Below are 15,064 nucleotides of genomic sequence, written 5' to 3'. Positions count from 1 at the left end.
CTTGGCCTGCTGTGTTCATCCAGCTCCACACTTTATTATCTTGGATTCTCCAGCATCTGCAGTTCCCATTATCTTGATTTCTGAAGTCTGCTTTTCTTTAATTAGCACTGAAAATCCTTTACTAATATTCATAGTTCAACTCTGCACCTTAAGGGAGAGATGGCATGTATTTAAGAGAGTTTCATCCCTGCCATATTGCTTTCTGACAACTGACTTTAAATGTTAGAGGAACATAGAAATTATTTATACCAGATCTTCACTTCTAACCATCTTTCAGGTGAGTCCTGGAGTCTTAGAGCAGGGAAACAAACCCTTCAGTCCAACTAGTCCATGCTGACCAAATCCTAAAATAACCTAGTCCCACCTGCTCCAGGCTGATATCTCTCCAAACATTTCTTATTCAAGTCCTTATCTAAAAGTCTTATAAACATTGCATCCCAAATCCACCACTCCCTCTAGAAGTTCATCCCACACTCGAACCACCCTGTGTGTAAAGAAAAATCCTCATGTTCTTTTTTAAAATCTTTCTCCTCTCACCTTAAAAATATGCCTCCTAGTCTTGAAATCCCCTACCCTAGGGAAAAGGCACGTGCAATTCAGTTTCTCTGTACCCCTCATGATTTTATAAACCTCTATAAGGTCACCCTTAACCTCCTACATTCCAGGGAAAGAGCTCCCAACCTATGAAGCCATTAACAGTGTACTGTCCCCGACAATTAATGTCAAATGTCACGAAAGTCTCAAGATACCATTTGAAGAGCAACAGGAGATTCCTCTCAGTGACTCTCCCGATCGATATTTATCTTTCTACCAATCACTTAAGTAGAAAAAAGTGCAGATTGCCTGGTCATTATCACGTTGCCGTTTGTTGGAGCCTGTTGTACGTAAATTGGTTGATGTGGAGGTGCCAGTGTTGGATCAGGGTGGACAAAGTTAGAAGTTACACGACACCAGGTCATAGTCCAATGGGTTTACTTGAAATCACAATCACTCGGAGCACTGCCCCTTCGTTCTCTTCTTGCCGAAGGGGCAGCGCTCAGAAAGCTTGTGATTTCAAATAAACCTGTTGGGCTATGAGATGACACAGTGTGAACACAGCAGGTCAAGCAGCATCAGAGGAGCAGGAAAGTTGACGTTTCAGGTCAAGACCCTTCTGAAGATTCTCCAACATCCGCAGTTCCTACTATCTGTTGGACAATGACCTGGTTTTGTGCAACTTCTAAACTGGCTGATGCAGTTAATACACAGTAACAATGACTTCAAAAGTGATTAGTAGGTTGTACAGCTCTTGGGGCATCTGATGCTTCTGAAAGGTGGGGTTTTCTCAATGCAAGTCGCTCCTTCTTTTGCTATTTGAGTACAAATAGTGCTGAGAAAAACATCATATAGAGGTTGAAATGTTATCAGAGATAATGGGAACTGCAGATGCCGGAGAATCCGAGATAACAAAGTGTGGAGCTGGATGAACACAACAGGCCAAGCAGCATCTTAGGAGCACAAAAGCTTTGGATGTGAGTTGGCTCGCAGACGTTTCGTCACCATTCTGGGTAACATCATCAGTGAGCCTCTGATGAAGCGCTGGTGTTATGTCCCGCTTTCTATTTATCTGTTTATCTGTATAGACCTGAAAGGTCTAGGCCCGAAACGTCAGCTTTTGTGCTCCTAAGATGCTGCTTTGCCTGCTGTGTTCATCCAGCCCCACACTTTGTTATCTATGTAGAGGTTGATGCAGTTTCTTGCTGCCAACCCTCTGATTATATCGTTCATAAACACTGCTGAGTTGCAATTTGATGTCTTCCCTTTCTGTTGAGCTCCCAGTCTATTGTGCACTTGGAGCTTACTGACCTGAAGTTGAACCCGAGAACTTCTGGTCGGAGCTAACCTCTCACTGTCCTGCACAGAGGAAAGCACAGTTGTGCAAGCAGCCCTGAAAATCTATGTCTGAGAAACACACACGTCACAAAGACCATTCTGTCTACACAAAAACCAGGGAATTAGGGCAGCACGGAGGCTCAGAGGCTAGTACTACTACCTTGCAGCGTTAGGGACTGTGTGCATGTGTGTGCGTGCACGCATGTGTGTACATGTGAGTGTATGTGTATTTCAGTGCGTGCGTGCGTGCTTTGCATGTTCTCCCTGTGGGTTTCCTCTGGGTGCTCCAGTTTCCTCACACAGTCCAAAGATGCGCAGGTTAGGGTGGACTGTCCGTGCTAAATTTCCCAAAGTGTCCAGGATATGCAGGCTGGGTTGATTAGACATGCCAAATGCAGGGTTACAGCATATGGATGTCTGAACGGGATAGTCTTCAGATGTTTGGTGTGCACTCGATGGGCCGAATGGCCTGCTCCCGCACTGCAGGAACTCTATGAAATCTGATCACAAGGACATTATTCCTACTGACAGATGGTCTTGTGGCGCAGTGGGGTAGCAGCCCTATCTCTGAGCTAGAAGCTCTGGATTCAAGTTCCACTCCAGGGCTTAACGGCCATGAGAGATGTGTTTGTGACAAGGCCAAATGAGTATCACCTTGTAAATCCTTCCAACACATGCCAATGGCAAGGAACAAGAGCAAGTTAAGAGCCATGGTCAGGTGATGGGAAAGAACAATAAAACCTTTTAATATCACAATTCATAGCTGTGGACTACAACATGCATATTGAAGTCAGTGTTGCTGTTTTGTCAGATGCAGAAATCGTAGAAGAATTATAGAATCCCTCCTGTGTAGAAGGAGGCTGTTCAACCCATTGTGTCTAGCTGACCCTCTGAAGAGCATCCTATCCAGACCCACCCCTGTAACCCTGCATTTCCCATGGCTAATCCACCTAGCCTCACTTTACGAGGGACATATTAGCTTTGGAGGAAGGACAGCTTGGGTTTGCAAGAATGCTACCTGCACATCAGGGTTAAGTTATGCGACAAAATCATAAAAATTCTCCCTGTTTTCTCTAGAATTTAAAAGGCTTTGGGGTGATCTGATTGAATTTAGTAACAAAAGATAAATTATTTCCACTGGTTGGGGATTCTATAAGTGGGCATAGTCTGAGAATGAGGGACAGACCCTTCAGGAGAGATGTTAGGAAGCACTTCTACACACAGAGATTTGGAACTCTCTTCCCAAAGTGGCATGCTGATCATTTGTTAATTTAAATCTGAGATAGATACGTGTTATTAAGCAAAGGTATTTGAGGATCTGAGCCAAAGGCAGGTATAAGGAGTTAGGCTACAGATCAACTACCATCTCACTGAATGGTGCAACAGGCTCGAGGGGCTGAATTTCCTACTTCTGTTCCTCTGTTCTTATACATTCTCTACTTCTCGCTAAAAGGGTCTTGACAATTTTCAAGCTTCGAACTGGGGTCACTGTGGGAAAGATGTGGAAGCTCTGGCCCACAAATACCTACTTTGCAAGGATATATCAAACTGTCTTTACAAAGTTAATATTTATTTCTAAATTTATTTAGTTAAAGATATGCACTTGGAAATTGTCAAATTTAATATCACCCCACATTAATTGATGTAAGAACATTCCACAATATCCCACAAAAGTCAGCACTAAGTAGTTCATCTCCACTTACCTCCAGCCAATCATTGTTGACCCTTTTCAAAAGGTAGATAATGTCACCAGTTTTGAATGTCAATTCCAGGTCATTGTCCCCAGTAAAATCATACAGAGCCTGGGTTGGGTGGGGGGGGGGGGGGGGGGTGCAGGGGAGAGTGAGCAAAACAGACATCAGCACCTTAAACCAACATGTGATATGAATACACAGAACTAGCATTAGGAGAATTACATGTGGACAATTGAGGTGCAGTGATCATAGATAACTGGATGGGATTAGCTCTTTGAATCTCTGCCATCTCTTCCAGTTCTACAACTAAAAAATTGTCCATTTTTTTCTGGCTGTGTGTCTTCCTTTACTCCACCCATACCTTCAATTAGACTCCACCAACTGAATGTAGTTCCCTTCCTAAGCCCTTGCTTTTTCGACTCAGAGTAATGCAGCATGGAAACAGACCCTTCCACCCAACTCATCCATGTCGACCATGTTTCCCAAACTAAACTTGTGCCACTTGTCTGTGTTTGACCCATAATCCCTTTAAACCTGTTCCTATTCATATATTCATCAAAATGCCTTTTCAATGTTGTAACTGTACCTGCATCTACTGCTTCCCTGGCAGTTAATTCCACATACAAACCACTCTGTGAATAAGTCGCCCCACACATCACTTTGAAAATGTACCCACTAGTTTTGAACTCGCCCACACTTGGGAAAAGACCTTTGCTGTTCACCTGATCTATAACCTTACAATTTATGGGCAAACCAGTAGCTTGCTGCCTCACAGCACCAGGGACCCGGGTTCAATTCCACCTTCAGGGGACAGTCTGTGTAGGTTTTTACATGTTCTCCCCGTGTCTGTGCGGGTTTCCTCTGGGTGCTCCCATTTCCTCCCACAGTCCAAAGATGTGCAGGTTAGGTGGATTGGCCATGTTAAATTGTCAGTAGTGTTCAGGGATGTGTAGATTAGGCGAGTTATAGGGGGATGGGTCTGCAAGGATGAAGCGAAAAGTGTTAGCCAAAGGCAAGGGGTTGAGTTTTCGCTGCAGCCTTTTGGACACTGTCTGAGCATCACTGTTATAAATAGAGATAACACAGTGTGGAGCTGCAGGAACACAGCAGGCCAGGCAGCATCAGAGGAGCAGGAAAGTTGACGTTTCTGAAGAAGGGTCCTGATCCGAAACATCGACTTCTTGCTCCTCTAATGCTGTCTGTCCTGCTGTGTTCTTCCAGCTCTACACTGTGTTGTCTCTGACTCCAGCGTCTGCAGTTCCTGCTATATTTGAGAGAGCCTCACAGTGCCTGTAAAGATGCTTAAGGTTTGGACAGGGTCCCTTTAAGTGAGAAGCAGCTCAAATTCAAAAATGCTCTGAAGGTGCCTCAAAAGCAGGGAGTGGGCTCCCAGTGTCTCAGCATTTGGCAAGTGGCTGCTCAATTGACCTTTAACCCTTGTCTTTCATTATACAACATCAATTTGGCAACAGAGTTTACACGTGTGCATCCATTATTGGCCAAGCACACAAGTGCTCTGGAGAACAGCTGAGCCCAGTCCAAGCAGACAGTAGGATTTTCCGATGGGTACAATGTAGCATTGTGTTAGCAGAGTAGGATTGCTGACTTTCCAAATTGTTTCAGAAGGTCTGCAAGTTCCTCGTGCACCGTTGAAAAAGCAAAGCATTATCAAAACTTCTGAGTAACATTTAATAATTTAAAAATGTATTAGTCAGATGTTTAATTTAATGTGATGGGTTTCTTCTATTTAATCAAAATCCACTTTTCATTATGACCTCGTCTTGCTTGTTTATCGATTTTGCAGCTCATTAAATAATAAGTGCTTCAGTGTTCCCACATCAACTGCTTTCTGTTGTTTACACCCTGGTAAAGGTCGGAAAGCAGCAGATTTCATGAGCCTCCCCAACTGATTCTTGTGCCTACTTCCAGAGGAGATTGTTGGGAGAAGTCGGCTTCCGGGATCATTCCTGGCAGTTTGACGATCTCAACATGGCTGGTACAAAAGGGCTGCATAGTGGTTAGCATTGCTGCCTCACAGTGCCAGGGTCCCAGGTATGATTCTGGGGACGATGTGCAAACTCCATGCAGACATTCCCCTTGTCTCTGAGTCGGCTTCCTCCCACAGTCCGAAGACGTGAAGTTGGGTGGATTGGCCACGTTGAATTGCCCATAGTGTGCAGGTTGTTGGGACAGCCATGGGAAATACATGGTAGGGTTAGGATACTGTTCAGAGTGTTGGTGTGGACTTGATGGGCTGAATGGCCTGCTTCCATACTATATCCTACTCTTTTAACAACAAGGTGGCAGTAACAGAAACTGAAGCCAAAAATCATGGGGGGTATTCCTTAAAAGGCCTTTCACATGTTGTGGGCATTGCTGGAATCGCCCAGTATCTGTGGCTAAGTACCCTTGAAAGGTTGGTAGTCACACAGCAGGAATGAGAAAGCCTGGGTACCAACCATTTGGAGTTGACCTGGAGGTCTGCCATCAATCCTCTTCGTTGAGAAGATTTTTAGGCTTTTGTGGGGTTATTTATTCATTTGTGGGGTCTGGGTGTCGCTGGCTAACCATCATTTATTGCCTGTCACTAGTTTCCCTTGAGAAGGTGGTGGTGAGCTGTCTTCTTGAGCCGTAGCAGTCCACCTGCTGTGGATTGACCCACAATGCCCTTAGGGAGACCATTCTCAGCAGACTCAATTAGCTTGGTCACAAGACAACATTTGTAACAATGCAGAAAGAAGCCATTCAGCCCTTCAAGTCTGCACCAATCCTCTGGACAGAATCCCACCCTATCCCATGAGCCCACATCTCCCAAAGCTAATCTTCTAAGCCTGCACATCCCTGGACACTATGGGGCAATTTAGCATGGCCAATCCACCCTAACATGCACATCCCTGGACACTATGGGGCAAGTTAGCATGGCCAATCCATCCTAACATGCACATCCCTGGATCCTACGAGCAGTTTAGCATGGCCAATCGACCGTAACCTGCACATCTTTGGACTGTGGGAGGAAACTGGAGCACCTCGTGGAAACCCACGCAGACATGGGGAGAATGTGCAAACTCGGCACAGGCTAATGCCTGAGGCTGGAATCAACGCAGGTCCCTGGCGCTGTGAGGCAGCAAAGCTAACCCCTGAGCCACTGTGCTACCCAAGTACATTCATGTTACATTGGAGACAATTGTGTCATTAGTACAATCAGAACTGTCTAGAAGTGTCCTGATGTTCTAACCAGTGGCTCTGTTGTGTGTTGGTAGTTGGCAGAGCTACACCTTAGCTCAGATTAACCCCTTCATATTCATCACTTTATTCACCAACAGTGAACTGCTTTCTTGGGCCACTGCCTTCTTGCAAGCTCCTTAACCTTAATCTTCCAAGCCCATGACTACGACCATCTGGAAGGACCAGGGCAGCAGGTACATGGGAGCATCACCACTCTGTAAGCTCCCCACCAAGCCCCTCACCACCCTGTCTTGGAACTACATCACCATTCCTTCTCTGTTGCTGCGTCAAACAAAATTGGAATTCCCTTCCTAATTGCATTGTGGGTTTGCCCACACCGAAATAGGCAGCTCACCACCTGCTTATGAAGGGCAAACAGGGAAGGACAACAAATACTGGCCCAGTCAGCAACGCCTATATCCTGGGGGTAAATAAAATCGCTATGGTCCACATGGTGTAGGGATACCCAGGGTGCTGTTAGGTAGGAAGTTCCAGGGCGTTTCCCCAGCGACTGTGAGGGAATGGGGATAGAGTCCCAACTCAGAATGCCCAGGAGCCTGGTGTTCTCATTGACCTTCTCAGTTAGCGTGCACGTGTGTCGACAAGTGTATCTATATGTTCAAGAGATGCATCTGTGCATGACTGCTAACTTCCCTCTGCTGCTAATTGCTGTGATGCACGCAGTGGTCAACCAGCTGCAGATGATCACTTTTTCAAAAAATCTTTTCATAGGATGAGGGTACCACTGACCATGCCAGCATTTATTGCCCATCCCTGGTCGCCTAGAGGACAGTTCAGAGTCAACCACATTGCTGTGGGCCTGGAAGGCTGACCTCTTGAACCAAGAACTAATGAAGGAGCTGAGCTCCAGTACTGGTCAGAAGACCACTGGGGCAGCATGGGCAAGATGGGCCGAGAGCCTGTTTCCATGCTGTAGACCTCTATGACTCTAAGAAAAGGAGTAAAAGCTGGAAGAGACAGGCGAACAAAACAGTTAATTTTACCCTAACGATGGAATAATTAACATTCTTTGGCCAGGGAATGTATTGCATTAATTGAAATCTTTCAGCAATCCTACCTCTGCCTGGGGAGCTCCTGATTTTTCACTTAAATCTTTCTTCTCTGTTTGGGATTTGCTAAGTAACAAATTAAGGATTATTAGCATTGTAATAACATAATTAAAGTAAGTGCAATTTACTAAACAAAGGAAGGATTGAACTGAGATGAAAAATGACATCAATAATGAATGCTTCTTCGATGCAAATGTCTCAAATTATTCCTCATTACTGAATTATCCATTTGTTTCCTCCGATGTTCCTCACACTGCTTAAACAAAGTGCTTTTTCAGATTCTCCGACTTTGTGATTAGCTCTCATCCTGACCCCAGTGTGACTTGAACACAAAATTAAGGCTGACCACACTCACCACCCGCCCCGCTCCCCCCCCACCCCCACACTGCCCCCGGTGAGGTACTGAGGTACTGCTGCGCAGTCAGAGATGCAGCCTTTCCATTGGGACTTTCTAAAAGACGAGTCAGCTGGAGGCAAAGCTAAAAGATTACATTGCACTGTCTTGAAAAAGAGCAAGGTGGTTATCCCAGCATCCTGGTCAATACTCGTCCTTCACCCAGTCGCAAATACCGAACTACCCAGCCACTACTACATTGATGCTTGTGGGATCTTGCTGTGCGCTACTTGGTTAATGCATTTTCCTTCCTACAACACTTCCAAAAGACTGTAAATAGCATTGAATTGTCCTGAGGTCCTCAAAGGCATTATATAAAGATTTGGGTTTTTTTCCCCAGTGTGCGGAAAGTTGACTAATTTGAAATTACCACCTTGGTCTGAAAGACTCAGTAGCATGAGAAGGTTTGATCGGTTTTGCCAACGGCCCAGGTGCCAGGGGATTCCTGTTACCTCACAGGAGGAAAGAATTTAAATTTAAACAGCACTTTTTGCAACCTCAGAATATTCTGTATTTTCAATGAGTGAAGTACCTTTGATCATTTGGCTAATGTTAATTCACACACAAGCAGCTCCCAACAACACCAGCTGTCAATTTGATTCCAAGCCAGTTCAGAGAGACAGAAAAACCCCAATGCATTTTTGTAGTTTAGGTTTATTAACCACTCAGTCTAACTTTTTTTTCTCCTCATCAACTTGTTCAGAGATGTTATTACACACCTCTGGAACAGGTGGGGCTTGGACCTGGTTGTCTTGGTGCATGGGTAGGACACCACGTCTGCATCACAAGAGTGCCCCCCCCCCCCCCCCCCACCAATAAGTTTGCTTTGTTTTCCCCCAACCTATTTTTTCCAAATCAATCTGTTTAGAGATGTTATTACACAACTCTGGAACAGATGGGGACTTGAACTCAAACCTCCTTTACCGCAAGAGGGACCACCTCTACCTGCTTTTTCTTCTAACATATTTTTCTAATCAACCTGTTCATAGATGTTATTACAGATGCCTGGAGTAGGTGGGACTTGAATCCAGGCCTCCTTGTTCAGGAGTAAGGACACTAACTCTGCACCACAAGAGGACCCCTGGGTTTGCTTTATTGTTTTTTTAACCACAACTGCACCCAAGCGGGCTCAGCATAAATGTTTATACCACTCAGTCCCACAGGTCCTTCTACAAACCAGTCCCACCTGATCACACAGCAGTAAGGTCATTGGATAAATGATCCAAAGGCCCAGGTTAACACTCTGCTGTTCAAATCCCGCCATCGCATGCAGGGAAACTTAAATTCATTTCATAGAAGTCAATTCAGCATCATAAAATCTGGGACCGAAAGGTGTTATTAACCATGAAATTAGCATTAATTATTGTAAATACCCACCTGAGTTCACCTATGTCCTTGAGGGAAGGAAATCTGCCATCCTTAACCAGTCTGGCCAACGTGTGTCTCCAGGCCCTCTGCAAAGTGGCTGGCTCTTAACCACCCTCTGAAATGACCTCGTGCGCCACTCAGTTCAAGGGCAATTAGGGATGGGCATCAAACTTTGGCCTTACCTCTGCCACCCAATTCCGAAAGAAAACAAATCTTCCCAGTAATTTCTTAAAACAAAAATCCTCCAAGTTGCCTATTTTACCAATCGAAAGAACAATTAGCAGGCCCTGTCCACCAGCAATAACACTGTGAGGCAGGGAGGGGAGTGAAATTAACTAGGAGTTGGTGATGGAAATACTAGAATCTTCTAGCCCCCTGTAGCACCCACCCCTTTCTAAAGGCGTCAAGGATTTGTGCTGCTCCTCCATGGACACCCGGGTGTAAACATATGTTTCCAATCAATTAATAAATCAACTAAGCCGAATCACCCGCTTAATTACTTGATATATTAGCAACAGGTAAAAGACTGGGGGCATTTTTTTTGGTGACAATGGAGGCCAATATGTTGGTCACAGTGTCAAACAGTGCTGCACAAAATGTGATAACCTGGAGCAAACGAGCTGAGCATTAATTCTGAAAAAGCTTTCAATAAAGTGTCTCAAGGCAAACTCACAGCAAATGTGAGATCTTTAGCTGGACGGCACTGGGAAAACAATGTGTGTTCTGACAACGGCGAGGGAAGGGAGGACCAATGGAATCTTTGGTGACGCTGTTACTCACATTTTCCTCGTGCTTGGCCTCAAACGTCGAAGTGACCTGGGTACCCGTTCAGAATCCTCAGCCGTTTGATGGAAGAATAACCGGACATCTTCGTCAAGGAGAATCCAGGCTGGCAGCTCAAGAAGTTTCTGGAATCCCATACAACATCAGAAAGTTATCAGCCGATAAGAAATACCATCTGACTTTATTATATTGCACCGCTGTTCAACCTTCAGTTTACTGATGCAGTTCCCTCAGATGGGACGTCCTTTCATTGACCAACAGGATGTTGGGGGTTAGAGGCTAGAGGTCAGAGTTTAACCCAGTGTTAGCCAGCCCTTAATACTAAGAGATGTTTTTCCTTTCAGATCTTTCCATTCTTCCTACTCCTGAGTTAAGATATAAAACTCAAAACTGACACTCAAGGCAGTACAGACAGAGCCCTGCCTTCACTTAAAGCCAACGCTCAGCTTCCCACATGGAAACTGTAGTGATTGGAAGGAGGGACAGATATATCTCATTGAGTATGAGCTCCCTGATTGGGGCTGTTAACCTGGGCCAATCAGGGAGCCCTGGTTGACAGATATAAACAGGACATTCAGAGATTCTCTAAGGAATGGCTGTGATCTAGCTGGGTCAGAAGGCATGCAGTATGTGCACACATAAATATAGGATGACTAAGGCATAGGATACTGGCCTCTGCAGAGTTATTTCAGAATCCTGGCCCTGTTTTTAGGATGGCAGGGGCAGGGCAGGTGTCCCCAGTGACCTGGGTAATGTTTATCTCTCAATTAACATTGCAGAATTAGTTTGTGTGTTTATTATCACTTTGCTGTTTGTGCAGGTTTGCAGAATGCAATTTGACTTTCCTGTGTTTCCTATGTTATAACAGGGTGAATCCACTTCAAAATGGTCATTGATGGCTTGTAAGAGCTTTGAGAGACTGGAGGTCATGCAAAAAATCACAAGACAATTGCAGGTCTGTTTCTGACAGATGTTCATGGAAAGAAGTAGACCCGCTGCCTATGGCAAAAGTATAAAAGATTGGTGGCTCAGTGGTTAGCACCAGGGACCCAGGTTAGATTCGGTCTTTGCCTGACTGTCTGTGTGTGGAGTTTGCAGGCTCTCCCTGTGTCTGCGTGTGTTTCCTCAGGGTGCTGTGTTTTCCTCCACAGTCCAAAGATGAGCTGGTTAGGGTCGATTAGCCATATTAAATTACCCCATAGTGTCCAGGGATGTGCACACTTAGGTGGGTTAGCTGTGGGAAATGCAGGGTTACAGGGATAGGGTAAGGGCGATGGGTCTGCGTGAGGTGCCCTTTGGAGGACTGGTGTGGACTCAATGGGCCGAAAGGCCTGCTTCCACACCGCAGTGATTCTGAGGTACCAGAATGACAGCCAATGTTCAGGGAACTTGCCACATCATTAACTGGTGCCTTCAGTGGAGAAAACATTTCAGGGCACTTTCTTCAGTCTGTTCCTGAATCTGTTTGAACCATTCTGAATAAATCTTGTCTCACACGATTTAGCATCTTCTAAGCCTCTCTGAAATAAGCCCTAATTACAGCCTTCAAGGAGTTATTTTAATTGTTAGGCAGGGGTGTACAATGGATGGTTACAAATCACCCAGTGTGTAGTCCATCAGATATGAATAGAAAACCAAACTCGTATAGAGAAAACTGCAAATATCTATTTCATAATCCCACACAAAAGCCACATGTTGAGGATGCTGGAAATCTGGAATAAATACAAGAGTTGCTGGAGAAACTGAACAGGTCTGGCAGCACATATGGAAGAAGAAATAGTTAATGTTTTGAGCATGGTGTGACTTCTTCAGAGTTCTGAAGAAAAGAATTCTGACGAAAAGTCATACTGACTCAAAACATGTAGTGATTGGAATGAGGTCAACCAGCTGCACCTCCTACAATGAGAATTCCCCAAGTGAGGCTGTTAACCTGGGCCAATCAGGGAGCTCTGGCTGACAGATATAAACAGAAGTCTCGCTACTATTTGAGTGGCCGCATGGGTGCTTTTCTAGCAATGGAAATATTGTGTAAAACTTTTTATTGTGCAATTTTGTCTTCACTGAGTCACTGCACTTAACACACACACACACAATCACACACAATGTGGGTGTGTGAGAAAAAGAAAATAAAATACAATCAGGAGAAAAAAAGAGGGAAAAATAATAAGCAGGGGATTCAGAATCTCTCAAATTCAGGAAAAGAAAATAAACAGGAGTCTCAAAGGTTCTCCTCACTCTCAGGATTGGCTGGGTCAGAATCCATGTACTGTGCCCATGTAAACAAAGAGCAGCTTGGGGATGGGATAGTGGCTTCTGTGCAACTACTTCAAAATGGAAACTCTATTTCTCTCTCCACAGATGCTGCCAGACTTGCTGAGTTTCTCCAACAATCTCTGTGCATTTCTTTTTTTTTCATTTTGCAATCAGTTAAAATTATCTCTCTCTGTCTTCGTTCCAGTCTTTTCTCACTTCTCATGAACTTGTCCTTGTGGGGTTCGCTTCCTGGCTTTTTTTCTACAATGCCATCCAGCTCTGAACGTCTCTGGGATTTCTTGGCGACTGTAACTTGGACACAATTTCTGAGGTGAAGTCCATTCTGGTGCTGTTAACAGTTCTGTTGTAGTTCACCATTTTGATAATGAGTTGAAGATTCCTTGTTTGTCAGCTGTTGCATTTCAGTTTGCAGGAGAGGGTGATACTGGTGGGTACCATTCACTTGGGCTCGTGTATTCAGGAAGGCCTCTGCTCATTCATTAAGAGCAAGATTGTCTCTGAATATGAGAGAGACAGGGCCTGGTAGACATTCTATATCTCCCATGCCCATCGAGTCACATGCTGTTTCTCTCACACATTTCTATCTCTGGTGATTAGGTGAACAGAAGGAATATGAGGTGCTGATGCTCCAGTTTGCAAGTGGTGTCACTGTGACACTGGTGGAGGACCAGCATAGATATGTCACCAGGGAGTGGGAGGAGGAGTTGAAATGGTTCACGACTGGGAGGTGTTGCCATTTGTCACATACAGAGCGCAGATGCTCTACAAATGAACCTTACACATCAGACAGATGTTCACCTGCACATCCATCAATATGGTCTACTATATCCGCTGTTCCCAATGCGGCCTCCTCTACGTTGGTGAGACCAAGCAGAGGCTCAGAAACCATTTTGTAGAGCACCTGCGCTCTGTATGCGACAAATGACAACACCTTCCAGTCGCGAACCATTTCACCTCCCCTTCCCACTCCCCTGGATGTCATATTCATCCTGGACCTCCTCCAGTGTCACAATGATGCCACCCGGAAACTGGAGGAGCAGTACCTCATATTCCACCTCAGGAGCCTACTATACAACGGCCTAAATATGGACTTGACCAGTTTCAAAATCTCTCCACCCCTGACCTCATCCCTTGTCCAACCCTCCCTCTCATCCCACCTCCTTGACCTGACGCAATTTGTCCATTTTCTCTCCCACCTATCCACCCCTCCCACCACAGTGACCAATCCCCACCACTCCCTTCCTGCACTCATCTAACACTATCCCACCTACCTTCCCCAGCCCAATGTCCCCCATCTCTATTTATTTCTCAGCCTCCTTCCCACTCCCCCATTTCTGAAGAAGCGTCCCGACCCGAAACGTCGACTTTCCTGCACCTCTGATACTGCCTGGCCTGCTGTGTTCCTCCAGCTCCACACTGTGTTAAATCAAATTTATGAGACACAATGTCCCACGCACAAAGCCATGCTGACTATCCCTAACCAGTTAGTGCCTTTCCAAATGCATGTAGATCCTGTCTCTCAGAATTCCCACCAACAACTTACCCACCACTGACTGTTGTGAGGCACCTTCTCCCCTCCTCAACCCCAGAGCCATACTGAACACAAAGCAATGGCTTTGTCTCCTTCAGGGATTGTGGTCGGACACCTATGGCTCCTTATGAAATCACAAAGCTCCCTTAGCCCTCACTGGCTCCATGTTCACATTGGCCGATCCCAGCTCAACTGCTGGGCCCAATGATCTCTGTATCCAGGAAGATCCTCCCTCTGGCCCTCAGTGTTCGAATCTGGCCCTCAGTCGCTGAATGGACGACAGGTTTGCTCCCAGGCCTTTCATTAATTGAGACATTATAGCTTTCATTGAAGGTTCAGGACTCAGTAATGGTCCCCATTCCCAGTTTCTGACCTCCGATGAGTAATCTCTAGATTGCCATCACAAATAAACTATCCTGCAATATCCCGCACTAACCTCCTGCTGTCTCTAATGACTTTGATGAAGTGGACCCTGCTACACTCGTATTCAGACACAATCTTCCAAACTCCGTAAACCTGGCAGTGCAAATCATTATTTCCTGTCAAGACTGCAACGACAGGAGCAGATCAGAGGCGAGGACTTCAGTGAGTCGTAACTCATCTCCTGACTCTCCAAAGCCTGTCCACCATCTACAAGGCACAAGTCAGGAATGGGATGGAATGCTCCCCACTTGCCTGGGATGGGTGCAGCCCCGACAACACACAAGAAGCTTGACTGGCACCACACCTACACACATGTACCCCCTCCACCACCAATGCCCAGTGGTTAATGTTGTGCCATTATTTTAGAAAGGCCGCAAGGTAAAGCCAGGGCACTACAGACCAGGGAGCCTAACGTCAGTAGTGAGTAAGT

At 45.4% G+C, this 15,064-nt stretch overlaps 1 protein-coding gene across 1 annotated transcript in view; it reads right to left on the bottom strand.

The window, feature by feature from the left end:
• Positions 1 to 15,064, bottom strand: part of ncf4 (neutrophil cytosolic factor 4) — a 59,861-nt gene that overhangs the window by 24,770 nt on the left and 20,027 nt on the right. The window contains exons 5-7 of the mRNA XM_048520988.2: positions 10,404 to 10,531; positions 7,870 to 7,927; positions 3,576 to 3,674 (exon numbers count right to left, since the gene is read on the bottom strand). Coding sequence (XP_048376945.1) covers positions 3,576 to 3,674; positions 7,870 to 7,927; positions 10,404 to 10,531 — 285 coding nt within the window. The remainder of the gene's footprint in view (positions 1 to 3,575; positions 3,675 to 7,869; positions 7,928 to 10,403; positions 10,532 to 15,064) is intronic.

Source organism: Stegostoma tigrinum, chromosome 38, assembly GCF_030684315.1.
Source record: "Stegostoma tigrinum isolate sSteTig4 chromosome 38, sSteTig4.hap1, whole genome shotgun sequence".
Taxonomy (NCBI): domain Eukaryota; kingdom Metazoa; phylum Chordata; class Chondrichthyes; order Orectolobiformes; family Stegostomatidae; genus Stegostoma; species Stegostoma tigrinum.
The sequence above is the reverse complement of the archived record's forward strand: the minus strand, read 5'-3'. Positions and strand labels throughout refer to the sequence as shown.